Raw genomic sequence first — 27,583 nt, forward strand, 5'->3', positions numbered from 1 at the left:
AAACGCTCGAATGAGTTTTGCACAAACACACAGCCAGTGACAACTGGGCACATCTTCCAAGACAGGTCCTCTTTTTTTGGATGCAATGAGGTTTAACAAGAGGAGCAGTGCCAACTGTCATGAAACAGAAGCAGCAGGAAAATATGAGCCTCCAGTATAACACTTCTTTAGAGCTCATGTCCCGCAGAATATACTTTACTATCAGCAACACAACAGATTTTCTCTTTGCGCTTCATCTTTGCTACGGATCTGCATTTGCTTGTTTCTTGGATTCTGCTCGTAAGATTGCATAAAAACCCTAGCCGACAATACCAGCCCTCGAAATCTGAATATTATATGTGCCTCTACTTGCATATACTCCTGGCTCTGCAGAGCCGAAATTTATGCTACCCAATGTGCAGCTGCCCTCTTCCGTCTGGAGCACCGAGAACTCCTTTCAGTGCACTAGATTTGTGCTGGCTCTGACTAACGCCACTGCACTGCAGATGCTCATTTTTGAAATTTTAACATAAGTTTGACCATAACTGGCATACAGATGTTTTTTTAAATAGTCACAGAAAACCTTTCCACGAGCAAGTAATTCCATTCCAGTGACAAAGTGAAAGCCAAACTTCCAAGAGTTTGACGAAGTGCCATTTGTTATTTTCACAGTGTCTAAAGGAAGAGAAAAGCTCCTGATGGCAGTTCCTTGGGGCCCATTCGGGAACTCTCACCGGTCACTGGAACTGTAGTGGCGTGCATCCCCCTGAGCATACTCAATAGAAAACTGTTGCACCTGGTCCCGAGACCGGACGATGCGACACACCTGCAGAGGCAACAACAACAAGAACACCAGCTAGAATTCAGTGTGTTCGAGAGTCCATGGGTCCACTGCCTAGAGCAGTGGTTCCAAAATAAAGATCCACTGACTTTGAGTGGTATGCTATGATGAACTCAAAGGTCTTGCTTTTGTGCCCTGTATCTTTCTGTACATGGCACAGTGAGGCCAGCTTAATATCTTTTTATTTAGAGAGTCCAAAAAACCGACACAAACAAGCCAATTTCACAGAGCAGCTCTTTCTATGAAGCTCTGCTGATGTATGCGTAGGGCGCATTCAAACGACACATGCAAGCATTACGAAAGTAGACAAATAAAGGCTGCCTTGGTTTCTGTCAACCGAAGAGGAATCCCAAAAGTGGCAAATGACTGCCATTAAGGCCTTTCACACACCTTCTCTTTCTGTCAAACCAAAAACAAGTCCCAAGTTGCCGCAGCTGACCAGTCAGTCACAGTTTGTATCGCAACCAAGTTCTTGACATTACACTCGCCAGTCACACATAGCACAAGGAGCCCCAAGGTTTAAACGGCCTTCACTTCACTGCCTTGGTCACTGCTGGCAACTCAAAAGGCCTTTCTGCACCTACGACAAAATTGGCCACACTTTGTCATGAATATATATCATCTCATGTGACACAGTGGCGACCAACCTTGTCTTCTCATCGCAACATCGCATTCTGTGTGGCCCACAAACATCAGACCTGAGCACAAGAGCAAGAAAGAAAGGCAACTCACATCTGCCAATGGCCTCAGTGTGACCACTGTGTACGTACTGGGGTCCCTCTCCAGCAGGCAGCTCTCTGTTAAGCACAGCAGCCTCCTCACGGGGTCCTGACGGAACAAACAGCATGACTACAGGATCACCATAACCACGCGGCCATCGAAGCGAAGTTCACCAGTTGTGATACAGAGCCCTCACAGTTTCACCACTTATGACAAAGCATTGCCACAGTTATTGCAGACTGCAGTACTATACAACAGCCTGCAAATGAATCTGACCACTGCAGTCGCTGCAGTTTAGAGCATGCCTTTTATTTGGAAAAACGGAGCCCAAAGATAGTATGCCCTTGAAATTTAACGTAAAACTATAGTTATGCACACCACTCTTCTTTGCCCTGACTCAAAGACAAACAATATGTGTATCAGAATCAAGTACAGTTAAGCCTGGATATAACGAAATTGAGAAAAGTCTGCAATTTTTCGGTACACACAGGTTCTCGTTATATGCAGTTATCATATGATGACTCGGAACGACAATGCAGAATAGAAGCAAAAATTAAAAATAATTGCAGATGAAGTCGCCTAGTAAACGTTCCCAGTAAACCACCATTACTTGAAGTCGTAAACACTGAGAAATATTTCCCGGTCGCATTACGTATTATGTTACGTATATAACGTATATGTTACGTATGTTATGTATATAACGTATATTGTTACGTATATAAGTGACGACAATTTCTTGTACCGCTCAGTGATCAAGGAACCCGTACGAGGTTCCGAAATGTCTTTGAATTTCATGACATGGTCAGTGACCACATTCCTTTTTCTTTTCATTAATAAAGCAACAGTGGGAGTAACCCCCACCATCCCTGCCGCGGCTCACACGATGCCGATACATGCGAGGTGGGGAGAGTTGGGGAGATAGGGGAGTCTGAAGCAGCCCCACTCTTCGCATGTCTCCCCTCTCTCGGTCTGCCTGGTCACTGGTGCTTACAATCAGGACCGCAAAAACAACCGAGCAAAAGCGATGGGCACACAGTGCTCTTTTCATGCTTACTTTGGCATGTCTAACGTATATCTTTTGAAACATGAGCTGTTATAGTGCCACTTGTTGTGATGTTGCAAAAGCGATAGCTGTGGAGACTGCTGTGTCTGCCTCGTAGAGGCACAGATTTTGCTCAAGCACAGCACCTTTCAGCTGCGTTTGCTCGTAGTGATGACAGACATCCCTCTCATGGCAGCTTGTGTTATATCATTATGAAACTTTTCCGTGGTTTGGAAAAATTTCGAATAATGTAGTACTAGTTAACAGATAGTTGGAGTGAAGTGCTCGTAATATCAAGGTCATCCGACACCTTTGTCACATGGAGTTAACATATACACACGCTTCAATGGGGGCGACACTGAGGAATTGAGAAACTTCATAAAATAGAGCAGTTAGCTTCATAGAGGTTTATTACATCCAGGTTTAACTGTAAATATCAAAACAATTGCAGCACCTACATTCATTTAAAATCAAGGCCTCCTGCACAGTGCACTTCTCAAAGTCCTTGGGGAGGTGTTACATATAAACATGACGAAGTGGCAAGCTTTCTAAAAAGCAAGCCTTCGATTTCAAAACAGTCTTTGCAAGGTACCATCCAAAATAACTTCCTCAAAATCTCTGTGCAGGACTCACTTCTTCAGTTTGCAAATCTTTCACATGCATAATGTTTTAAGAAGAGACATGTGCATGGCCATGTTGTGTGGCTGTTGCTAAGCTCACCTCGTGACGTGAAGAAATCTTGTGGACCACAAACTCACACAAAGATGTGAGCGCCTCGTCAGAGCTGCAAGCACGGAGAATGCATATTCAGAACATGCTCAGAACCACCTAATGGCTGGAAGATGCCTTTTCCATTTGCTACTAGTTTGTTCCAAATGAGACAAACTGACATTTCTTGTGTAACATGACGAAATATTGCGAGTTTAAGGCCCATCTAAACACAGTTGCTAAACAGAAACTGTGCTACACGGGGCAAACATTACCTGTCACAAAATATGTACAAAAAACAAGAATGGCTGAGAAAAGGTAGAAAAAATATGCAACAAAAAATGCAAGAAGTGAACGACAGTCCCAGTAATGCACAACCAATAGAGAGAAAAAAAACGCGAATGCTTGAACAACAGCAACTGCACTAAATAACAAGAATACAAAGAGCAATGCCAGGGCATTCGTGTTATACTATATGAAAATAAGGCTTGTTGTACTTACTGTATACTGTGGTTTCTTTTTCTTTTTGGAATGCCTAACTTAGAATAGACTAAAGGATCTCTTAGAGGCAGATAAATAAATACTGCAGTTAAATACGTCAACAACTTCTGGTCAGAAATGGCTTACTCAAGACAGGAAACTTATCTGCCAGCACCCCAACCTGTCTATACACCACAAGAGAGAATGTCCCAGCCCAGGAGCAGAACGCACCTGTACCGTCCGAGGCGAGCTTCCCTTGCTGCCGACCGTGTTAGTGGCTCGCGGAATGCAAGCTGGACCCCAACGTGCTGGCTGGCCCAGTCCACAGCCCGCTTCATCAGCTCCTCCCGTTTCTCCACCACAAACATGTGCTGTTGTTTGCAATGGGGGAAAAACAGTGTCAGCAAGCCTTCCAGCACAGGCATCGGTCAAGATCCATGCTAGCCCAGCAAAATTTCACCACCAATGATGACCAATTTCAGCCACCTTCCACACCACTAAAATGATGGCATTCCAGCCTTTTGCCTCTAGGAAGCATTGATACTGATGGCTTTGCAGCTATCATTTATTAAAGGGGCAGGGACAAGAAATTTTCGTTTTGTGTTATACGAAACAATGTGAAAGAAGGTAATACTAATTTTCAGAATTTTCAGAAGTTCAGAAGTGAGCTCTTCAACTGCATCCGCCGTCCAGTTTTATACACAGCGTCTTCCCTAAATTCCCCGGGTTGGGGATGCCGCCGTGCTAGGAGTGGCCGAAATCTTTCATTCACACGCACAGACGGACACCACCACACACATGGACTCGCCCCTGGCATAAGATGAGCACGAGAGAGAGGGGGATGCAGTCGGGACCCCGCTGGGTTGGTAGGTGACGTCAGCAGGTCCGCCAACTCTCCCACGCTCAGCGAACCCTATTCTTCCTTCGAAGAAGGCAAGGCGCAAAGCCAGAGCGCCCCTTCTGGAGATAATCCAAAGTGGTTGTGCCATTAGCGAGGCGACTGCTGTGGACGAGCGGCACCGAAGACCTCCGAAAGGGTTGATTTCCACGCCTGAGCTCTTGCTCGTTCGGATCCCGGGAAGCCAGAATTGGCTGAGCCATTAGTGAGCGCGGGGAAGGTTTGAAGACAGCCGCGGATGCTTGCTGGTGGCGGCGGCGACGGGGGACTCCTGAAAGGGGATTTTCACAGAATCCCGCTCCCCATTTGGTCCCACGCCTTGACCGGGCGAAGCGCGGTAAAGGCACCACACTGACACGTGGCGAGAGTTGCTGCCTCGGTGGCAAATCTCAAGACCTGCTGGCGCCAATCCTAATAGCCTGCTCGTGTCTTGCACTGCACACATGAGCAGACCTCCCGGCATATGTGCGTGAACACAGGTAAGTGGAACATATGCATGCCTAGGAAGTGTCCTTGGAGTCGGGGCTTCCAACCTCGCTAAGGTGTACTCGCTTATGTGGTAGTTTCGCTTAGAACATTGCCATATTAAATTCCCAACTTAGCTTCCATTAAACCTCGTGCATTTAGTGCCCGCTTACAACAGAGCAAATGCAAGCATGCTCGTCACATGCTCCGCCATTTCAGTATCACCACGTCGTTGTAATCTACATGTTAGGAGCGCCAGTGAAGTTTTCCTCCATTGCATGCTGTAGTCTATGGCTGCTTTGTGCAAGTCCCCTTTGGCCTCATATGCAATGATAAGTAGGCACGTGCTAACTGAGACACTTGTGATATGCCACTGACACACCTAGAGATAGAGATGGCATTCTAAAGGCGACATGAAATCCTCCAGACTTCCAAATTCTAAGCTAATCAGCGTGGCACTTCTTTTAAAATACGAGGCCTGCGAGAAACTTTGCAAGTGGTGAGCCAGTATTTCATAATTATTTCATTCCAAGCTTTTTCAAGACTTGCTCAGGCATCACTGAGCACCATTAATGCTTGTACTGGTGAGTCACTGCTCAAAATGGGGCAAATAAAATAATATCAATTAAGAAAATAATTACTCATTAGCATCCGCCTGATCACAGCCATCTGGCTACAAGGAAAAATTCAAAAATACATTCATTCTGGGGCAATGATGTGAACTACGTAACAAGCAACCGGTAATGTGTGTTCTTTCTCTTGGCAGATGTGGCTGCCTGATTGCATATTAGAAAGAGAGAGAAAGGCTCCTCCTTACCAGGCGCTCATGGCCAGTGGCTAGCACCAGGCCCCCCGGCATGTCCGCAAGGGCAGCCATGCCCCTCAGGTCCCGGTACAGGTATGTGCAGATGGCGCGGCCCTTGTGCAAGGGGTCTCGCTGCACCAGCCCCTGGCAGGTCAGCTCCAGCTCCACAGAGACCTCCTCATCCGACCAGTGCAGCTTGCGTGCCCGGAAGCACTAGGTAGGCCACCAATGCAAGGTCAGGGCAAAGGTCACCAACCGCACACACCAACATAACAAGACGGCTGTGATAACAGTTCCCAAAGCAATTGAAAACTGCGGGCGGCCCTCAATGAATATGAGAAAATGAATTTCACATCAGACAAGCGGAAGCCTTTAAAGTAACCTCTTCCAACACCAACATGACAAGATGGCTGCAATAACAGCTCCTGAAACAACCATAACTGTTGACGGCCATCAGTGAACACAAGAAAATGCACTTTGCACCAGACAGACTGAAACACTGAAAGGAACTCCTCCCATTCCATGCCACTCTATGCAGCACATCATTGCAACTCCTCTCGAGAGCCTTCCCAGGCTGTCTATTATTGCTTGCATTAAAAAGACTCATTAAAAGAGATTCAAAGCCATTTCTGTACACGTGCAGAAGTGGTTTGGCATATGCTACACAATGTACCTTCATGTACATACACGGTGCCTGTACTACTCGAAAAGAAATATTACTAGCACCATGCAGACAATGTGGGGTACATCAATAAAACAAATGCCAAGGTGCAGCACCTCGAAAACTAATACTACTTCAAATCATGCAGGCGAATTCAAATGAGCCTTTCATAACTGGCTAGCACAAGCCAACAACCCACAACCAGCCAAGAGACGGGAATTTTGTTTCTAGTACACTGCTCTTTTCGTTCATCATCTGTTGTTCATTCCTGAGATGAAACCTGGTCAAAATAAGCAGAGTTTTTCTTGTGGCCAAGCTTCTGTGCCCGACAGTTATGCTGCAATGACAGCTTGTTGCGCCAAGCCGTGAAATGTGGTTCGAAACTGTTAGTTAACCACAGTGTTAACAGGAAAGAAGGCTGCAATGCAGTTGGAAGAGCTTGAGATGTCCTGTGCAAAGCCCCTTATTAATAAGACCTTCAGGTACCATTGCGTGTATAGTATGACTTGCTTTGAGTGAGTGATGGTCAAAGACAAGTGCAAAGCGAGCTTGAGCAATGTTATCGATTCCAAACAGTGAGTGCAAGACATTTTTTGAACAAGAATTTACGGCTCCACACAGCCAGAAAAAATAGTATGCAAAACTCTAAACTGAGCAATGTATATGGGCCATAGCTCTGACAAAACAGACTACCAAAGCGAAGGCAAGTGCACAGGTGGCCCCCGTTTCCCCCCCCCCCCCCCCCCCTCTCTCTCATTCTCTCCTTCCCCAAGAAGGCCAAGTTGCACATTTTACAAACCATAAAGTTACCAGTGATTGCGGTGAAACAAATGCCAATTTTTTTCGTGGTTCAAGGGTCCTTGTACAGTTGTTTGACTTTGGAAACCTCGCCAGTATAGATTACATTTTGTACACATTCTGGATTCAAAAATCCAGGGGGGCACTTTATTCAACTAAAGTGTGGCGAGGCGAAAGCCGTTAGCGCGGTGTTGCTGCTTGTGTCACTGATATGTGGTTAAGATCTTAATTAAGTACTTGCGTTTGCCCACATTCTGAGACTCCACTGAAGCGAGCACTAGGAGGGAGATTACGAGCCACCCGACTCGGTCGACAGCTGCAAGGCGCCTGGCGCGGCCTCGGGGCGCGCGTCGGTGGCACCACCTCGTGCATGTGCAGTGAACTACCAATAGCGCAACAATGGCCTCCGAGATCATGCCATACTTCTACAATCCGCATCAAATGCTAGCACATACAATGGACTTTCTCGTTAATTTGAACTTGCTAAATATGTACTGACACTTTGGTACTGCCAATGCAAAGAACAATAAAAATGCTCCCATTAACTTGAAAAAATTTTTCGTCCCCTCCAAGTTCGAATTACCGGAGGAGTCGAATGCATGATAGTGCTAAAGACCTTAAGCGTATATAGCTTAATGAGCAAAGTGTAGCGACCACCACCTCAAAATTAGGAATATGATCGAAAATGCTCTCCAATGAGCCAGTCTCCCATCATATACTTTTAAGAGCGTGAGCTCTTACTACTTACGTTTGTCAAGGACGCATCTGTCTGCAAAGGAGGTAAAATTGACCAGAACAGTAACCATGTGACCACACTATATAACATAGCATCAGCGGGTGCTTGGAACCTCAAGTGATGCCTACAGTTTCAATCCATTATATACAGTAATGTGCATCTTTATCGTGAAGAGTTCAAAAAATTTTCTTGCCTCAACCGCTGGCTCGTTTGCGGTAAAACTGAGCGCAGAGCCTGCATATTGTGGTAACTTTTGTCTCGTAGCAAGGTTTACGACGACACTTACTTCATTCAGCCACGAATGATGCAACTCTGTGATAGTCTGCGCCGAGATTGACAAACTAAAAGCCACCAGCGCCAGACTGCTGCGAAGGGCTACATTGGCGCCATCAACGGACCTGCGCAGCTTGTAATGCTGACCTTGGCGCCCTTCGTGTCATGCCGCTTTCCTACGCAAACAATTAACAGATGGCGCCACTATCGTCCTTCGGCGAAAACCCAGAGTTTGCGTCTTTCGGTTCATCGATTTCAAGGCACGCGATTATGGGTTTGCATCATGCGTGGCTGAACCAGGTAAGTACTGTTGACAAACTTACTACTAGACAAAAGTTACTGCAATATCCAAGTTCTGTGCGTAGTTTCAGCCTAAGCGAGCCAGCAGCTGAGGCGAGAAAAGTGTTCACGATAAACATGCATAATACTGCATGTGCCAGTATAGCGGCCATCGAAGTGGAACCCCCCAGGGACCACCATTTGCATAACATTTGGGGGCCACCCGTTTGACGCAGAATGTTTAAAGTGGTATCAAATGGCTTGGCATGTTCCGGAGGATAAAACTACTCATTGAGATGAAACCCAAAATATGTGTGGGATTTGCACAGACAACCTTTTCGCCCCCAAGCCATGCATTCCGATGAGCTTCAGACGGCCATTATGGACGAAGCGTTTGTAGCAGGGTGTTCCGGATGGTGTCAAACAATTTGTCGTGTTGTGATGCACACTTTTATTAAATTTATTAACTGATATAACGAGTAAATATGCCGGATACAGCGAAGGTGGCTGTAAATCGCAATAGTAATGCAAAATCCATGAGGCAGATGGCGCTTCTTGTGTCTTAGACGGAATGTTTCCAGAAAGGAAACATCCGCGGACGTTTGGATTTGGTCTTCTCCACGTTTGCTGAACACACAGATAGAAACACTCGAAGCTCCTGTAGTTAACGCTCTTAAGTCGAACACTAATGAAGTGCTGGCAGAGAATATTTTCCCATTCTATGACAGCACATGCATCTTCTTGATCCAAGCTTTAATTCCCGTCAGCATCTCTTTACCCAGTTCTAACAGTTACATCTGCTGATAAAAGCACGACGAAGCACAGTCAAACCCAGACATACTCAATTGGAAGTCAATCCCAAAAACATTTCACACTAATATTACCCAGAACACCATGCCCAAAACAGTGCAGCTTACAGACCAAACTGAAGCTTTCTTATAGTCTCTGCAGGTCATGACTTATGGAAGGATTATTTGATACCCTGCAGTGGCACGCAAGCATTTGGAACACAGAATGCGCCCACACTTTTACAAACAATGCTGAAGGGTACCATTGCACTCTTCATTAAAAAAATAGTCTATGAGTTTGTTGATACTGGCAAATTCAACGAAAACAGCTTTACTTGTTACTAATTGCTGCTTCTATTAAAGATGCAACAGCATACCACTTCCATCTTAAATGGGGGCAAGAACAGAGGAAATAATTACTGATTTGGGACCGAAAATTTCCCTGAAATGTATGTGCATACATCATGGACAGGTCTGAATTTGAGGTCTACGCAGAGTCACAAATCTCCTTTTTTTTCAGGCCACAATGCGCAATATTTGCTACAAATCAGCTGCTGCCTTGCATGTCTCTGAGAAATCTGCACAAACCTGTCCCCTTCCCAACGAATAAAGTAGTGACCTCTATAAAGGTTCTGCCTACCAATTTTTGACGCTACTCATTTCCCCTGTATCTACAGTGCATTTACATGACTGTACACACCACAGTAACTTTTCTTGGCAATGGAGCAAACAGTACAGAGCTGAAGTACGCCCTCTCTTCCTATGCAGCCCATTAAAGTCAGGCCCACTTATAACGGCCACAGATGTAACGGATGCTTGCTTATTACGAACAAAGGCAGCATTACCGCCACAATTTGTATTAGGGCAATGGCAATGCATCTCAGATACAACGAATAGCTTACACAACACCACTCAGTTATAGTGTAAAACGAGGCACCTAAAACTCTCCCTCGCAGTCGAAAAACTCGCACTTCCATGAAGCTGCGAGACAAAATAGTGTCCCATAGGCCCAACCAAAAAAGCAATGAAAGTGAAATAGGCAGTATTGAAACTGTAGGTTACCGCCAGCCAAGCACTTGGCAATGGCCAAGGTGGCTCGTTCCGTGCATGTCTGCCGACAGGGCAAAGCATCAGCAAAGCTACGAGAAGAGGGAAACATTGAAAGCGAAGCTAATGCGCATTGTTGGGGAGCAACCAACGGTAATGACTTGAGAAGTTTGAATTCCTTACAGACCTCGTTGGTCAACTGGTGTGCGTCGCCTGCCTATAGTGGCTGCTCCCTGAATTTTGCGCTGCTACTGCACGCAGACAATGCGCAGACTGCTGACGGTGCCACCAATAAGTTCTGTGCACACGTGCGCTGGGCTACCTTCGTCGATGTGTGGGCGCACGAACAACAGACGGTGCTCTTGAAAGGACATTTGGTCAGATACATGTGGATTTGTATTTGTGGCAACGCGTAGCTGATGCGCAGCTGGTCGGATGTCTCCTGGGACGCCTTCATTGGTACGGACGTGGATGTCTCAAAGAAATGCTTTAACGAAGCCAGTGTACATGAAATGAGCACTCTCCTACCGCTAGGAATCAGATTAAGAAGGCCGATTTGCCACCAGGTGCAATTAATTCTTCAGCTGTGATTAGTTATAATAGCATACCTAAATAATATTGTCAGCAGAAAGGTCTCGGCGCAAGGACATGATCGCTCTAACGGGTTTCGAAAGTGTCACAATTGGGTTTGCTTTGAAGAAAAAAACGCACATAACACATTTTTTAAAGAAATGAACTTTACTTTTGCCGGACTCAGTATTTTTTGCAGTAATATAATAAGTCCGGAAGCGTGAATTGCTGGACGAGTTGGTACATGTTCAAGAGAAAAAAACAGCGAAAAAAGACGCAGGACCAGGAGAAGACACACACAGACTGTCGCCAGACTTTCAACTCATTTATTATTGGTTCCACCAGGTATTTAAAGCCACTACTTGCGCAAAAGTACATGCATGCCACATTTATCAAAGTCTGGATATCATTCCAAACCAGATAAAATATGCCACTCTTTGTCAGTGAGAACACCAGACGAGTTGCTGATGATAACATGTTTGTTCTTTTTATTTAGAAACGCTTCTAACAGTTCGCGCTCGTGCCTGGACTTCCCGCGGCCGACAGTGGTAGTGCTGTTAAGCAAAGCTGAGCAGTTTTGGCACTCTTTCACATGCATGGCCAGAACGTTCCCCGAGTAGCTCGTTCAAGTACTGCCCTGTCTGCCCTATGTAAATTTTTCCACAAAAAATAGGGATAGAATATACCACCCCCACAGCACACTTCGTAAACTTCGTTTGATGCTTAGTTTTGCAGGTAGGTTCTCACTGAGAGCCGGAGATGCAGACACAAAGACTGGGAAGCTTTTAGGGGGCCGAGAACACCATGTTCACTCCAAATTTTTTGGAAAACTTTTTTCAGCCCATGCGAAATTCCATGATAGTAGGGAATCACCTCAAAGTTTCTTGTTCTCTCTGTTGGGTGCTCAGTATTGGCAGGAGGCTTCATTTTTTCCCCAAAGTTTCAGCGATCGCCAACAGCAACGAGGGAAAACCAGAGGCCTCTAATCGGACCACCTGCTCAGCAAGACTCTGCTGCATAGCATGCGGGCAACTTTTTCTAAGCGCACTTGAGAAACACAGATTGGCAATGCCACGTTTTACCAGCTTCGAGTGAGCGGAAGCATCAGGCAAAAGTGCCTTTTTAGACTGAGCAGCATACTTCCAGCAAACGTGTCCATCAGCTAAAACCTTGAGTTCTAAATCTAGAAACCTAATGGTGTTGTCAGAGGGTAAATCTTTAGTGAAGACCATGTTCCTGGAACAGGCACTAAAAACATTTAAAATCTGGTCCGCCACAGGGGGTTAGCTGGTCAGTTGATGATAAGTTTAAAATGATTAAAAAGTCGTCCACATACCTAAAAATTTTTACAATACACTTGTAGTGAAGTGCTTTCCGCAACGACAAATCAAACTTGGCCAAAAACACATTACACAGCCCAGGTGCTACACTCAATCCTATGCAGATGCCTTGCCTCTGTACAACACAGTTGTCACCGTGCTCGTACAACATGGTCTTCACCAAAGATTTACCCTCTGACAACGCCATTAGGTTTCTAGATTTAAAATTCAAGTTTTTAGCTGACGGACACGTTTGCAGAAAGCATGCTCCTCGGTCTAAAAAGGTGATTTTGCCTTATGCTTCCGCTCACTCGAAGCTGGTAAAACGTGCATTGCCAACTTGTGTTTCTCAAATGCGCTGAGGAAAAGTTGCCCGCATGCTATGCAGCGGAGTCTTGCCGAACAGGTGGTCCGACTAGAGGCCTCTGGTTTTCCTTGCTCGTTGCTGTTGACGGTCGCTGAAACTTTGGGGGAAAAAAATGAAGAAGCCTCCTGCCAATATCGAGCACCCAAGAGAGAGGACAAGGAACTTTAAGGTTATTCTCTACTACCATGAAATTTCACATCGGCTGAAAAAAGTTCCCAAAAAATTTGGAGTGAATTTGGTGTTTTTCGGCCCACCGAAAGCTTTCCAAGTCTTTGCGTCCACATCGCCGGCTCTCAGCGAGAACCTACCTGCAAAACAAAGCACCAAACAAAGCTTACGAAGTGTGCTGTGGGTGCAGTATATTCTATCCCTACATCTCACTGAAAAATTTACATAGGGCAGACGGGCCAGTGCTTGAACGAGCGACTCAGAGAACATGGCAGAACACTGCGTTTTGGTACAGGGAGCAACCTGGCCATACATGTGAAGGAGTGCCAAAAGTGCTCAGCTTTGCTTAACAGCACTACCATTATCGGCCGCGGGAAGTCCAGGCACCAGCGCGAACTGTTAGAAGCGTTTCTAATCAAAAAGAACGAACGTGTTTGCATCAGCGACCTGTCTGTTATTCTCACTGACAAGGAGTGGCATTTTTTATCTGGTTTGTAATGATGTCCGGACTTTGATGAATGTGGTATGCACGTGTGTGTGTGCAAGTAGTGGCTTTACTACATGGTGGAACCAATAATAAGTCGGTTGAAAGTCCAGCGACAGTCTGTGTGTGTCTTCTCTTGGTCCTGCGTCTTTTTTCGCTGGTTTTTTTCTACAGGAAGTCCATTTACTACGAACTTTGTACACAACGAACGCTATCCGCGTAACCATTGGTTCGTTATAAGTGGGCTCGACTATATAGTCCTCTGTTGCATTTATTAGTTTGCTCTTAGAGGAACAGAGTCAAAGCATAACTGCACATTTTAAATTCGATTACAACAAATTTTTTAGCACCGTACAGTTACAAAAAGCTTCCATAGATGGTGCCAGCCACATCATTGATCCAGTGTGCACTGAGCAACTCTGCCAGGTGGCAGACCTGCACCCGATCTATCACGGAGTGATGGCCTGTTCTCTAATGAGCATTCAGTGACACGAGCGAGAAAATCCACCAGTGTCAAAATGCTCCCTCGTTCACACTTCCCGGCCACCACGTCGCTGCTTCGACAGAGAGCTCTCGTATTAAAGGTGTTCTTCAGTGCCTTGCCATCTGCGAGTCGTCTGTAAATTTATCGCTCACATGTTGTTATAAGCGAGACGAAACGAAGCGAAAGGCCAGTGTCCCATTTATGGCCAGTGAACGTACTCAAAAACGCAGTAACTACAACGAATTCAGTTCGAAGTGAGGGGTCCTGCTTTGAAAGGCACCACCATAGACGTCGCCATGGGAACAACTTCTCCGCTGCCTTATTGGCCGATGGAAATCAGCACAGTTTTTTCGGCGGCAGAAATCAGTCCTGAACTCATTTCGCTTTCCGCTGGGTATTTCAGTGGAATATCTGCCGCAATGGTGGATTCTGCTCGCCCTCACTGCCCAAGTGTGAACAAGCCAAGACGCAGTTTCAGACACTTCGTACCTGTACCTTTCTCTTCACTGCCAAGCAAAGTTGTCACCGAGAGTAGTAACCCACTGCTAAATGTCTGACACTGGCTCAGCAAAAGGCATCGAGGCATGCTGCTTGAAGACGTAAACTGACAGGGTTCCCGGAAGAGCCCACACTTGGACGCTATGTTGCTCACCATGGTCTCCTTGCATGGCTCAGCAAACAGATGCTTGAAATCCTGCAACGACACAACAACCGCAGAGAAAGTTTGAGCTCCTGGGCGTTTAGGTGGAGTTGCATGAGCAATGATTTCAAACCTTTCAAATATCACTGTGAATAACAGCAATAATTTTTCATGATAAAAGCAATTCTAATTTGATTACAAATGCCAGTAACAAGCATTGCTAACAGTGGCCTGCTCCCGTGGTGGCAGTGGTGTCAGATGTGACAACTGCATCCACTTTAGATAAACACAGTTTTCACAAAATCTCAGCCAGCGCTACACAAATGTAAAAAATTCTGTGGCCATTAATGGTGCCTGTAAAAGTGCATTTTTCGTGAAACCTAAACCAATCTTGTATATACACGAACAATTGCATCTACAGCCATGGGCAATATAAGAGGGAACAAATTTTGAGCCTTCATTTATTTATTACTCCACAGTCATATCTAACAAGCACAGTTCCTTCTGTTTTCCAACCAGTTTTCTTCTTGGTGTATATTATCCAAAAGGTGTTCTCAAATAGGTGGTGAAATAACATGAAAATATGCAGTTTTATGAAAAAAAAATTTGCTCCTTCTCATATGTTCCTGCTCATGACTGTTTTTTCTTTTATTTTCCTTGCACCCATTCCATTCTGACACATCAGACCTGCCCTAAGGGTAAGAATCAGAAAAGAGAATGACTGAGAGAAAAAAATTTTTTTCTGAGAAGGTCACTCCCAACCTCTTCTCGCCTTTCCTGTTCAAAGAAGTGAACAGATTAAAAATGTGGGTGCAGGGGGACTCACGAGTGCGCGGGTGATGATGTCAGCGCGGTGCTCGGAGAGGAAGCGCATGCTGTTCTCGCCCTTCTTGCCCTTGCGGAAAGTGATGGAGAACTCGTGGCTCGGGCCCAGGGGTTGAATACGCAGGAAGTCGCCGTAACTCCACTGGTTGGTCACCTCCATGGTGGGCGGGCTGTATGTGCGGATGCCCTGGGTGCCCACCGAGAACACCCGCGGGTACCTGCACACAGACAGACAGGCTGCTACATGGTTCATAAAAAACTACCAATGTCTAGCAGAACACACCGGAAATGCTGAGATTCATCAAGCACAAAAAAATTACCGTTGTAAAAACTGATTATTGAACCTTGAAGAAACAAAATGAGGCAGTAATTGTCTCAAATCTCTGTAGACACCCACACCTCGCTGTAAGAGAATAGGGGAAGACGGGTGTGGAAGAAGGAAGAGGTGCCGTAGTAGTGCAGGGCTCCAGCATAATTTCGACCACCTGGGGATCTTTAACGTGCACTGACATCGCACAGCACACGGGTTGAACCACCACAGCGGGTAGTTAACTTACAGTTGTTAATCTGCAGGTCTTTGAGACTGCTGAAATTTACGAGTAATTATATGATATGCTTAGAGTTGAACGAAGCATTATGCCTACATTGGCTCTCATGTGCATTGTTTGAGTTTCTCAATGTATTTAATACAACAGAGGGTGACAGTCTTTGATACCAAGGAAGGCTTTGTCTTGCAAGTGAAGGAAAATAACTGAGTAATTATTTAGACAGGAGATCGTCTGACACACTAGACAAAGAGATAACAAAATCAATGAAATCTGAATCCACAATGTCTTGGTAATATTAACAATCCCGTAATGCCTAGCCAGTGTAAAAAAAAAAAAAGTTTAGGAGCAGCAATTCCATTCTTCCAAAGTGGAGTGGGTGTTGTCAACTACATCAATGGTTTTGGCTAGTGAGGATTTTACTTGAGGGTATCACCTTTTAGTGGATATGTGTGCGTTGTCTGAATACCAGCACTAGCAGAGCAAACTTGCAGATGAGGCCATTAAAGCCCTGCTACAAAAGATTAAAAATGGTGGAGTGAAATTAGCGGCCCACACAACAGAAACGACACACTCAACAGTTCGGCGACAGAGTAGCACATGCAAGGAAAGTTCAGCAGCAATACGCCAATGATGCATGGCTCACTTTGTCTTGCCAGATGGCAACTGCCCACCATGCATCTTTCTGCACAGTGTCAAGTAAAGGCGGAGTAGTACGAGGCGTATCCAGAAAGTAAGAATCCACCACACGCCACCCATTGATTTGCAAAGCTAGTTGAAAGGAGGGAACACTGCCATATACTTTGAACGTTCAGCTTCCCTCTCCCCTCTGATTAACAGACCTCCACCAGTCCATGGTCGAGTGGCACACTTCACAAATTTCTGTGCTGATCCACACTCCCGCCAAACGCACGGTGCAATCCATGCTGATTTCTCTGCATCCACGCAAGAGGCGGAGCACCAGCAGCGTTTCACAGCCTCACCTGTGCTGTCTCTGATGATGTTAAGAATTGACCAAATGAGGTGAAGTGGTTCCATGAAATCTCTGAAGGCAAGGCAGAGCCAAAGTTAATGATGAAAAAAACGAGCGGCAGAGCATCCGTTGTCGCTGGTAACCTTCTTTGCAAATTGAAATAGAATTTGTTCAATCAAGCAGGTGACAATGAGGCATATGTTATGAACTCAAGCTTCATGCTTCCAGGCACAAAAATTAACCCTGCTGCATACTGAGACACCTTGGAATAGTTTTGGAAGTAAATTTAAAGCATGAGGAAGGGGCTGCTGACAAGTGGTGTACGCCTGCTTCATGACAGCAGCCAGATCTGTAACGCACACGCCACTGTCTCGCTTCTGGCAAGATTTAAGTAGAAGATACAAGTGGAAGCCTGGACTTGGGGCCGAGTTATTTTCACACATTTGCTCATCTGAAGAAATATTTCTCCAGGAAAGCATTCTCCGATAACGAGTTCACAAGATGAGTCATGACATAATTTACATGGTAGGTGGAACACTTCTATCACTAGTGCATCCAAAAGCCGATTCTCAAGCTAAACCGTTATTTGGGTGGCATATATCTGGAAAAATGAAGAAATGTTAAATTATTACTTTTGGCTCAAAATTTTTTGGAGGAAAAATTTTCCAGTCATGCTGGCCTCTGTATCTTTACTTTGCGGACATGTATGTCTTGTAGCTTCAAAGCAATTCCTGCCCTTATTTCTTGACGGACTGGAAGTTTCTCTTTCGAGGCTTCCATTTAAATGCTCTGCACGCCACACAAACAACCTTGCAATTAATCAACTATGAATCTTGCATAAATATGTGAAAAGACAAGTGAGGCTCCACTTCAAGCAGATGGCATGAAGAAAAACATGCCAATTAAAGAGTGCACTGTGTTGCATCCGAACTCTACAAGCTGCAGTTTGAGCCAATCACAGAAAACACCAAGTGCAGATTTCATGCCTGGAACAGCACTGGCCAATGTTAATGAATGCTGAGTGGTATGGAAACAAACCGGATCATTCCAACTACCTACGGAACTTTTCCGTTCTCTGTAACACCTGAGTAAATATTCCTTCGCCCTCAGATTTGTACTGGTAGCCTGCAGCAGCAGGCAATATTATATGGATGCCAATATTACCAGTGCAAATCAGCTGCGAAGATTAATAATCTGACAATAAAAGCATTAGAATGGAAAGGGCCATTACACAGAATTCATACACATGAAGAAACGATACCTGAAAAAAAATAGGCAGAGCAGGTGATGCGCAGAACCTCATACAATGAAGTTGGAGTCACTGACCAAGAAGAACGAATGTTCAAAAAAATAGAATGGCACCTATCTAGAAAAGTTTTTAACAAATTTTGAAAGTGAACCAAAATGACTAAAGTGTTGCATGCCCAAAAAAAAGCAAGGTGCTATTCACATGAAAGCCTGAGATACTCATGACTTTCAATGCAAGATTTCAGAACTTTAATATTAGAGACATGCTGCATAATACCTTTTTACCAGGTCTCATTTCATGCTGTAGCACAAGTGCAAAATGTGTTACCAACATAACAAATTTAAGCTTGGCTGTTCATCACGACAGATATAACCAATTATCTCAAAGCAGGCGGACATTACAGAAAGCTGCAGGAATATATATATATTTTTTATTCTCTGCAATAAATAAGCATTGGTCCACTATGCCATGCTCTCTATAACGTCCTAAGCTACGAAGCACGGTTCACAATATCAAGGCAACAACCAATGACATTAGATGGCTTATTAAAATTTTCGCAGCAGCCAATCAGCAGAGGAAAAGACATCATACAAGTTATAGAAAAGGTTTTGAAACACTGACTAAGCAGCAGCAAGGAGCAAGCAAATAATCCACGACAAAGCTCCTTTGTCACAGTGAACATTTTCTAATGCAGCCTTGTGATATCCTTTCTAATGTGGCCTGACTAATCAAGCCTCAGGTCAAAACGGCTAGTTATGCTGAACTTATGGTGCACGTACGCTGAATGCGAGCAATCTGATTCTGCCACACACTGACCACCTGCGCATGCAGTCTGTGATTAGGGTGGCAATGGCATCACCTGACCCAGATGCCATCCCACAATGGCTGTACATGGTCATATCATTGTAACATACAACTTGCTCGCCTAAGCGGTTTGAACACACAATGCTCGGAATCTAGCCAAACATATTTGCATAGCAATAGTCACATATCTTGTTCCACAATCTCCAAAAGCTTATCAAGCGCAACACTAGGGATTTGCCCAGCACAACTGCTACACCCAACACCCTAAGCCTGCACAACCAAGCAGAGGCCAACCATAGATAAGTATCTAGCAGCAGTTTGCTTGTAGCCTTTGTACAAAATTGCACAATCTGTGCTGTCACTGAAGAGGTGAAAGGAACGAAATACTTTTACAAAAATAGCTGTGTGGAGGACTTTCTCCAACACACAAACATTGTTGGTGTCGTAGTAGGTCCTACCAAAAAACTACCATTCCCGTGCTGCCGAAAATGATACTGCTCAAATAGGCCAAGTGGGCATGGGAAATGCATGCATGAGGCAAGCAATGGTATGCATTACAGCCTTTGAAGTCAGTTTGCTGAGGAGAGCAAAATGTTTAGTTCAGTTCATTCTTCTCTGTCCCATTCACACCTGCTACATAACTACAGAAAGTAGTGCACTGCCACAAAGGGTGCCACAGCATGGGCATCTGCTGGCCCTCCTCAACCCCTTAGAAAATGCTCAAGAAGACCATCACAGACAGCTGCTACCTCTGCATAGTTCTGCAAACATAGCTGTGTAGTTTTACTCAACCTTGCACAAGGAAACAAAGCACAGCAGCCAAAATTGTGGACAAAGTGTCTTGGCGGACTTTGATACCAAAGTGGATGCTACCGGGAACTACTGATAATCACTGAGAAGTGACAGGAGATACCAACCATATGCAAGTTCTGTGTTTGCTGTTTCACAGTTAAAGGTTATGTGCACAAGAGATACAACGAAAGAAGGCACACAATAAAAGCATTCTACTGCAGTGACGGAGCACTGCCCCTGTAACAAATCTGTTGCTTGGAGCTAGTTAAATGCAAGACCAGTCAAGCAGCCTTTTCAAATGTCATTATATCCCTCTGAATGTAGTAAATGTAGTGACAGGCGAGACGTTGACAAAACCCCTGAAATATATGTGGTTCAAAGGGGCCTCCACAAAGTCCTCATTTTACACATACCAACCAATTTTCTTGCACTGCAAAAAAAAACCTCACTGAACAATTCTCTTTTAATGTTCGTACTTCAGCTTGGAAGTAAAGCTCAGAAAGCTCAACAGTACTTTTACTGTGAGTGTGACATCATGACGTCTCACATAATGGGTCACTCCACCAAATGGTGTCAGCTGGGATTCCCTGCCCTTGTAGTAGCAAATTCCGAAGAACGAGCACAGAGCAGATTTCAGTCCGTAACAGGTTGCCAGATCATTGAGTCCCAATGTTTCAGCAGGGCCAACATAAAGGCATTGAAGGCTTTGACAGTTTAAAAAAAAATTAGTGGAACACTGTTCTGTTTTCTAATTAACTGTCAGTCAAATTGGCAAGTATGCGACATGAAACTTGCAAAGGCCAGATTTATACACGGCCACTAACCTGACTCTCCCCATTATGTTCCACTGCTGCAGCTGAAATGTGCACCGTGGATGCGATATGTGTGAAGGAGCTCAATCCGCAGAGTGGCCTAGAATTAAATGGGGACCGCTGTGTTATGCATTAGAAGGCCTTCTATGCCCTGTAAAATTGCGATTGTTTTCACAGCTGCTGCATGAAAGGAATCAGTAGCATTTTGCATGCCTCAGGTAGCACTACATGGTAGACTGCTGCTACATTGTCGGAAGTACCACCACACAAAGACTTCAGCCTGAGAGAATGCACCACATCTACTGTCATACTAAGCAGTGGTGGTGTGCAGCAATGAAGAATCTACATTAAATTATGAATTCATTGCCATGATGTGCCTATGAAGGTAACTGAAAGGTTAGTTACAGTCATCGATTAGCTGGTACAGTACTACATTTCGCATGCAGTGTTCATAACTCACTGACAGCTTGCCATTTTTTTTTCATTAGCACTCGTAACATTCCCGTAACCAACAAAATAACGACACACTCAGACCATTAATGAATAGTGACTTGCCTAGGAGCCCACACTGTGGTGGAGGCACTATATCAATTTCAACCACGTTCAGTTCTGAGCATGCATCAGCATTTCTTCATGCTGCCTCCATTGAAATAGTAATAATAATTGGAATATGTCAACAACATACAAGAGTAAACCAGCAATCTTATATCTGGCAGCAGGATATCACACATTCAGGCATCAAAGCAAATAATGTCAAATTGTTTTGAAACACTGAAATTCACATATGCTTTCTGTAGGATCAGTCTATGATGACTGTTCTCTTCAAAAAGCCCTTCATTCAACCATAACTATCGCCTTAATGCTTCCACAAAAATCTACATATGGTTCTGAATGTCTCGGACCATCAAACTAAACAACTACACCGCATAAATTTGCTTCATCAGGCATTGCCAAAAGGAACATTTTCAAAAAGTACACAAGCTGGCATACTGGCTTGGAAGGCCAACATAGGTCTCTTCTGACAAAGCACTATGTGTTGCAAAACTACAGCAATAACAACCGATAAGCTCGAGCAGAACTTTCATCTGATTTAGTCAGTTCACGATGAGAGTTCTCATGATGTAATCACCAGTCCTATGTTGTCTATTTCCTTGCTTGTACTGTTCTTGTTTTTTCACTGCCAAGTCTTTTAAATAAATAATCTAAGAGGTATATGTCCCCAATCTGCATCATGTGATTATAACAGACGCCACAGTGGCTGGCTGTGAACTATTTTTTTCATGGTGGAAAGACTCTTTGCCTCGTTACTTAAATCTCTGCCCATGCTACTGTTTCCACCCTTTGATGCCCACCACTATATGCAGCCACGTAAGCAGCGAAGAACCGAGTGTCGAAATGCCTTTATCAATGCTCAGTTGCCGTGCACAGACCTCTGCAAACAGAAAACACAGTGAATGCAGTATACAAGTGTGCAGGTTAGTACTTGCACCGTGTACAATTATATCAATGAATGCAGGTAGAAACTAGATGTTTGGTCGACACCTGCATAGTGCAGTCCCTGTATATTAACTCTAGAAGTATTGATCATAAAATAAACTTTTAACATGCGCACACATATTTCACTCTAATTGTCTAAGGTTTTATTGGCTGCTTGGAAGACTCAAGCATATCTTAACTTCACTGATTCTGTTCAGAAATTGCTATTAAACATGCCCTGGCCATAAAAAAGCACAGGAACAAAACCTGTGCTTCAGCAATGTCAGGAATTGTTCCTGCAATCGGCATATCTAATATTTCGTTGAGACAACATACAGGACCACCCATTCTTTTTCCTCAACCCCAGGTGAAAAGCGGGATTCCAAATGGTCCCACTTGCTTTCAAGTGGTACCATTAGACTGCAAGTGGCCACAGCTGGGCCACGAACTATGTGAATATTTGCATATTCGGCAAACAAGGCAAGACAAACGATTCTTACAATAAGAGCTATCAGCTTGTTAACTACTCAATTGCATTCATCATTTGCTCAGTCACTGTGGTTGAAATTATATGAAATAACTGCGCTCAATGGGCAAGCACCACTGACCCTAGTATGAGAGTGCCGTAAGTGGGGTACATACATGGGAGCAGTAGTGTGTTCTGTGGATGTATACATGAGCCAATTTTACTAATATTCAACTAGAGTGTATGTGTTTCTTGTGTGTGATGTATGCTTGTATGTGTGTCTATTTCCATGACGGCATACCGGCTCTCCAGTGAAAACACAGGTACTAGGCTGAGCATTGCATGTATGTCCACATATGTCAGTTTTTCTTTTGCAGCTTAATAACGATTTGGAACCAATTTCAAGACGCAGTTGGAACCAACTGAAATATCCAACGGGTTCTAACTGAAATTTCCAATGCCTTTTTTTTTTTAACATGGTAGTTTCAAATGATCCATTTTGTCAAGTGGTCCCACTTGCTCAAGTGGCCCTGTCCAATACCCACTTCTAGTGGGACCACTTGCAAAATTTCCACCTGGGACCCCTTGGTACCTTGTGTGACTGCCTTTAGCAAAGCATGAATACCATGAGATTTTCGATCAGACTAGCCCCTGTATATACTGTTGCAGTGTATAAAGGTTTATTGCTGTGTGCATTTTTGTTCACCCTGCCATTACAGGCTGAATGATTGGGTTAAGTTCTCTTATCAAAGGAACCGTGTGGCAGTGACTGTTCTGCCTGGGTGTTCATAAAATTGGCTAGTTACTCAATGAGTATCTATCATTCTGCGGGACAGAACGATATAACTGCTGCCCGAGCTCTACCCAGATGCACCCAGTACATGTCACAAAAACACCATGGATCATTGCTGCATAGTTTTGTTTTTGTTCTCGTTTCAACTTCAGTGGTCAGGATAGGTTTGTTGTCCTAGGGAACTTCAGCCTGATAATGTTCCGTCTGGACGGAGCTATAGCCCCAGACTTCGGGATTGAGTAGAGGAAACGATTGTTCTACCGATATGCATCAACCGTGCTTGTGCCAGCACCAGTAACTAAAGCAACTAAAGCCAACTGGTCCACAGTGCAGAAAGAAAATGTCGTGCAGTCCGTCAACGACAGCAACTCTCCCGCCCGGGTAAAGAGCAAGGCAACGCTCCAAGTGTGAGGTCACTGTCAACCGACTCGTAGGGAACCAAGAGAACGCGCCGGCGCAAAATGCACTGCCGCCGTCACGGCGACGCGCCGCAATTGACGGCGTCCGCGCGCAATGACGCGATTGCTTCACGCTTGCAAGGCAAGCAGGGGGGTGTTCCGACCGGTGAGCAGTACTCACTTTCCCTTCCAGGACAGCTTGGTGACCAGGTAGCAGGCCACGTCCTGGTTCTGAGCCATAGCGTCGGCCGTCATGGCCAGGCAGCCACCGGGTCTAGCAAGCACGTGCCCGCATCAACGCCCCCGAGCACTTTCGGCCGAGACGGTGGCGCATGGGAGCGCAGGGCCGAACACCGCCCCTCGACCACTGGCCGGCAAAGACGCCGTCGGGGAGAGCGGATGACAACGCCGCCGCCGCGGTCTCAGCTGTGCTCCGGGCTTCGGCTGACGCAGGTCGTCCGACGGCCGATCACGGGACAGCTAGCAGGGAGTGCTCACGCTGTCATACCGGGCTGGTGAAGCGCGTTCACAGCAGCCAACACTCACGCTACCAACCCAAATCGCGGAACATATCGTCGTCAACGTGTAAACAAGTCAAAGCTGATACCACCTCCTAAATCTTCGCCTCGTGAGAGCCCGCTTACTTTGCTGTACACATCGCGACACTCGCGACCGGCTCGCACACACGCACACACACAGCTTGGACTCCTTGGTCCTTCCTCAAGAGTGCTAAACCATTCAATATATCGCCAAAACGGCCGGAAAAACAGTGGACGTCGTAGTTCGGGAACGCCCCGCAAGTAGCGCTGATAACAATGGTAATTCATACAACGTTGTCGCGTCTTCTGGGTATCTCCTAAAGTAAAACAATTAAGGCGAGCTGCCGTTACGTGAGCATTTCCATAGCCGCAACACGCAAGTTGTCGTGGGAGTTGTGATTTTATTTTCATTTAGTTGTTAGTAAAATAAAGCAGCGCACACCGGTTGCTGCTTTGTCGTTTCAAAAGTGCGGATTGACACGGACGAAAGCACGAATAAAACAAACGGGTGCAACCTCGGGGGGCGGATGCAACACACAGCAGCGCGCTGTCTACTTTCCAGCCCTTTTTGTGCATGTCTGTGCATTCTGTACGAGTAGATCAGATCCTTTGAACGGCACTTGGAGACAGTTTCATACATAACGTGGCGCTGCTATCGTTGGCGAATCAAACGTGCGAAAAAGAAAATGTCATTTATTTTTTTTAATCGTTCTTTCGCATCACCCTTACTCGTATGGAAAAATCTAGAATATTTTACGTGTGACAATCTCTACAAGCCTTTCAGAACAGGGTTAATGTGCCCCGAAGAGGCTCTGAAGTACCCGTGCGCCTTAGTGACCTTCCCTTTCCACGAAAGCGACTTAGTGCGATACTCTTCCTGCATAAGTAAAGAGGATTGGCTGAATAGCGGTACGGCATAATAGGCGAATTTTCTCTGAGGAAACGCAAACCCTTCATTAAAAAGCTGTCCGGACGCAGATTTCACTACTCGTCGTTTCGGTTTCGGTTTCAAAAGCCGATTGACGGCTGTGGCGCAGCAGACGATTTGAACTTGCTTGTCATTCAACAACTGCAATATAATAGAACCTTTGCAAATCTCCGTAAGTCAGCTTTCGTTTGCAGCAAAAAAAAAAGACCGCCACCGTCTGGAAGACGTTGAAATAACGAGCGTATATTTCGATTTTCTAGCTATTTCCTACGACTCAGCGTAGATGAAAATTTTGCCACGCAGCAGACGCTCTTTTCAGTCCTCTATTTGCTGCCTTCGAAAATACTTCACAAGCTGCGGCTGTTGTACACCAACAGATGCGCGTTGTATTTATGTCTATGTAGAAGCAAGTGGCTTCTTTTATTAGTGCGAAAGCATAAGATGACTCAGTTTCAAGGTCATATCAGCAAAAAGTGTCTGCAAGAAACGGCACCATGTGACGTCACGCGACGATGATGGCGTCACACCATTAATTAATGCTAATTAACATACCTCACCAATGCTCATTAACATACTTAGGTAACGCTAAGACTGATTTGTATTAGTGACGACATCATATGAGTGTGACGTCATATCAGGTCACGTGACGACGATATATGTGAAGTGACACCTTGTCACGTGACGACGGTGCAATTTCACGTCATGCCAGGCCCCCTCATCATCATCATCATCCTGACTGCACCCACAGCAGGGCAAAGGCCTCTCTCATGGCTCTCCAATTAACCCTGTCCTTTGCCAGCTGCACCCACCTTATGACTGCAAACTTCTTAATCTCATCCGCCCGCCTAACCTTCTGCCGCCCCTGCTACGCTTGCCTTCTCTTGAAATATTTTCAGTTACCCTTCTCCCTTACATCTTGTTTAGGGAAACTAATGGAACACGTGGTTCTAAACAGACTCCAGGGATACGCGGAGGATAACGACTTCATACCCCCTCCATGCTAGGCTTTAGAGCCCAACTGTCCACGCAGGACGTCATGATTCAACTTAGTGAAGATGTAATCCCCAAAAGCAAGAACACGAGAGCTATCCTCGGATTAGACTTAAACAAGGCATTTGACAGCGTGTCACACGAGGTCATCCTCACTAACCTATCGAGGCTAAATCCAGGATGCAGAACCTTCAATTACATAAGATCGTTTCTGGACCACAGGACGGCAGAAATATCGCTCGGTGGGGTGATCTCGGATCCTATACGCATGGGCTGTCGGGGGACCCCGCAGGGCTCGGTACTCTCGCCGTTCTTATTTGACCTGGCCCTCGTAGAACTACCGAAACACCTCGAGGCCATCCCTAATCTCAGACACACTTTCTATGCCGACGATATTACCCTATGGATTACGAAGGGAAATGATGGGGAGATAGAAGAGACACTACAAAGGGCCGTCGATACCATAGAAGCCTACGTTAAAACGGTAGGACTAGAATGTTCTCATCCCAAATCGGAGCTCCTAATTAAAAGAGACATTCCGAGAGGACAAATCCAGCCTCCCGCCAGCCAACATAAGCATACAAGTGCAAGGTAAAGTAATTAGGCAAGTGAGTTCCATCCAAATTCTTGGAATGTTAATCCAAGAGAACCGCCAAAATGCCGAAATAATCGAAAAATTAAGCGCCTCAGTTCACCAAACCATTAGACTGATCCGACGCATAGCGAATAGGAGAACAGGAGTTAAAGGGACACTGAGGAGAAATTGAAGTTGGCTTGTATCAATAGAATACCAGCTCCTGATCACAAAAACGCCGCTCTTACTGAAAACAAAGCTCTTGTAAGGTTGAAAATAGCAAGAACCAAAATACATGCAGGTATCGCCACCACAGGAAAATCTCCCAAGTACAAGCGTGGTGACGCCATAGGACAAGAGACGCCACCTTGGAGGAATTTTCCATCCTATTTGGTGTCGCGAATCTCTGAGGCTGACAAAGGTAGGTTGCGCAGATCAATATTGAAGTAAGTTTTGTTTTAAAACCAATAGTGCACTTTTATCACACAAGAAAGGCAGGCAGAAGACAACCTGAATGTTGGAAGCAAAGAAAACTGATGCTTGGCGGCGCCACAGGCGGCCTAGAGAGTTTCGATTTTTTCTGGCGCTTCGCGTCTATGAGCTTTGCGTGCCCCGTGGTTTTGTTTTTGACGCGCTTCGATTTACAAGCGCCGAACAGCAGAGGAACTCCAAGTGCCGCTTCAAGTGCTAGTTAACAATTGAAGGAGCCTGTTAAGGCTTGTCAGATGATCGGCACGGTCGATGCAAAGCTATGATGGCACGATGGTCGGTGATCGTACAAGGCAGCACTTGTGTATTCGCACGCTTGCCCGGCGAAACATTCCCGGCTGTGCCAGTCAACTTCAAACTACTTAACGGGAATCGTTT

At 45.2% G+C, this 27,583-nt stretch overlaps 1 protein-coding gene across 1 annotated transcript in view; it reads right to left on the bottom strand.

Moving 5' to 3' along the window:
* LOC144099367 (dnaJ homolog subfamily C member 13-like) overlaps nucleotides 1–24,595 on the bottom strand; it is a 153,742-nt gene extending 129,147 nt beyond the window's left edge. Inside the window, exons 1-8 of the mRNA XM_077632600.1 lie at nucleotides 23,867–24,595; nucleotides 15,379–15,595; nucleotides 14,565–14,606; nucleotides 5,951–6,151; nucleotides 4,002–4,141; nucleotides 3,303–3,366; nucleotides 1,553–1,648; nucleotides 714–805 (exon numbers count right to left, since the gene is read on the bottom strand). Of these exons, the coding sequence (XP_077488726.1) occupies nucleotides 714–805; nucleotides 1,553–1,648; nucleotides 3,303–3,366; nucleotides 4,002–4,141; nucleotides 5,951–6,151; nucleotides 14,565–14,606; nucleotides 15,379–15,595; nucleotides 23,867–23,940 (926 nt within the window). The 5' untranslated portion in view covers nucleotides 23,941–24,595. The remainder of the gene's footprint in view (nucleotides 1–713; nucleotides 806–1,552; nucleotides 1,649–3,302; nucleotides 3,367–4,001; nucleotides 4,142–5,950; nucleotides 6,152–14,564; nucleotides 14,607–15,378; nucleotides 15,596–23,866) is intronic.
* Nucleotides 24,596–27,583: the final 2,988 nt, after the last annotated feature.

This window comes from Amblyomma americanum, chromosome 7 (assembly GCF_052857255.1).
Source record: "Amblyomma americanum isolate KBUSLIRL-KWMA chromosome 7, ASM5285725v1, whole genome shotgun sequence".
Taxonomy (NCBI): domain Eukaryota; kingdom Metazoa; phylum Arthropoda; class Arachnida; order Ixodida; family Ixodidae; genus Amblyomma; species Amblyomma americanum.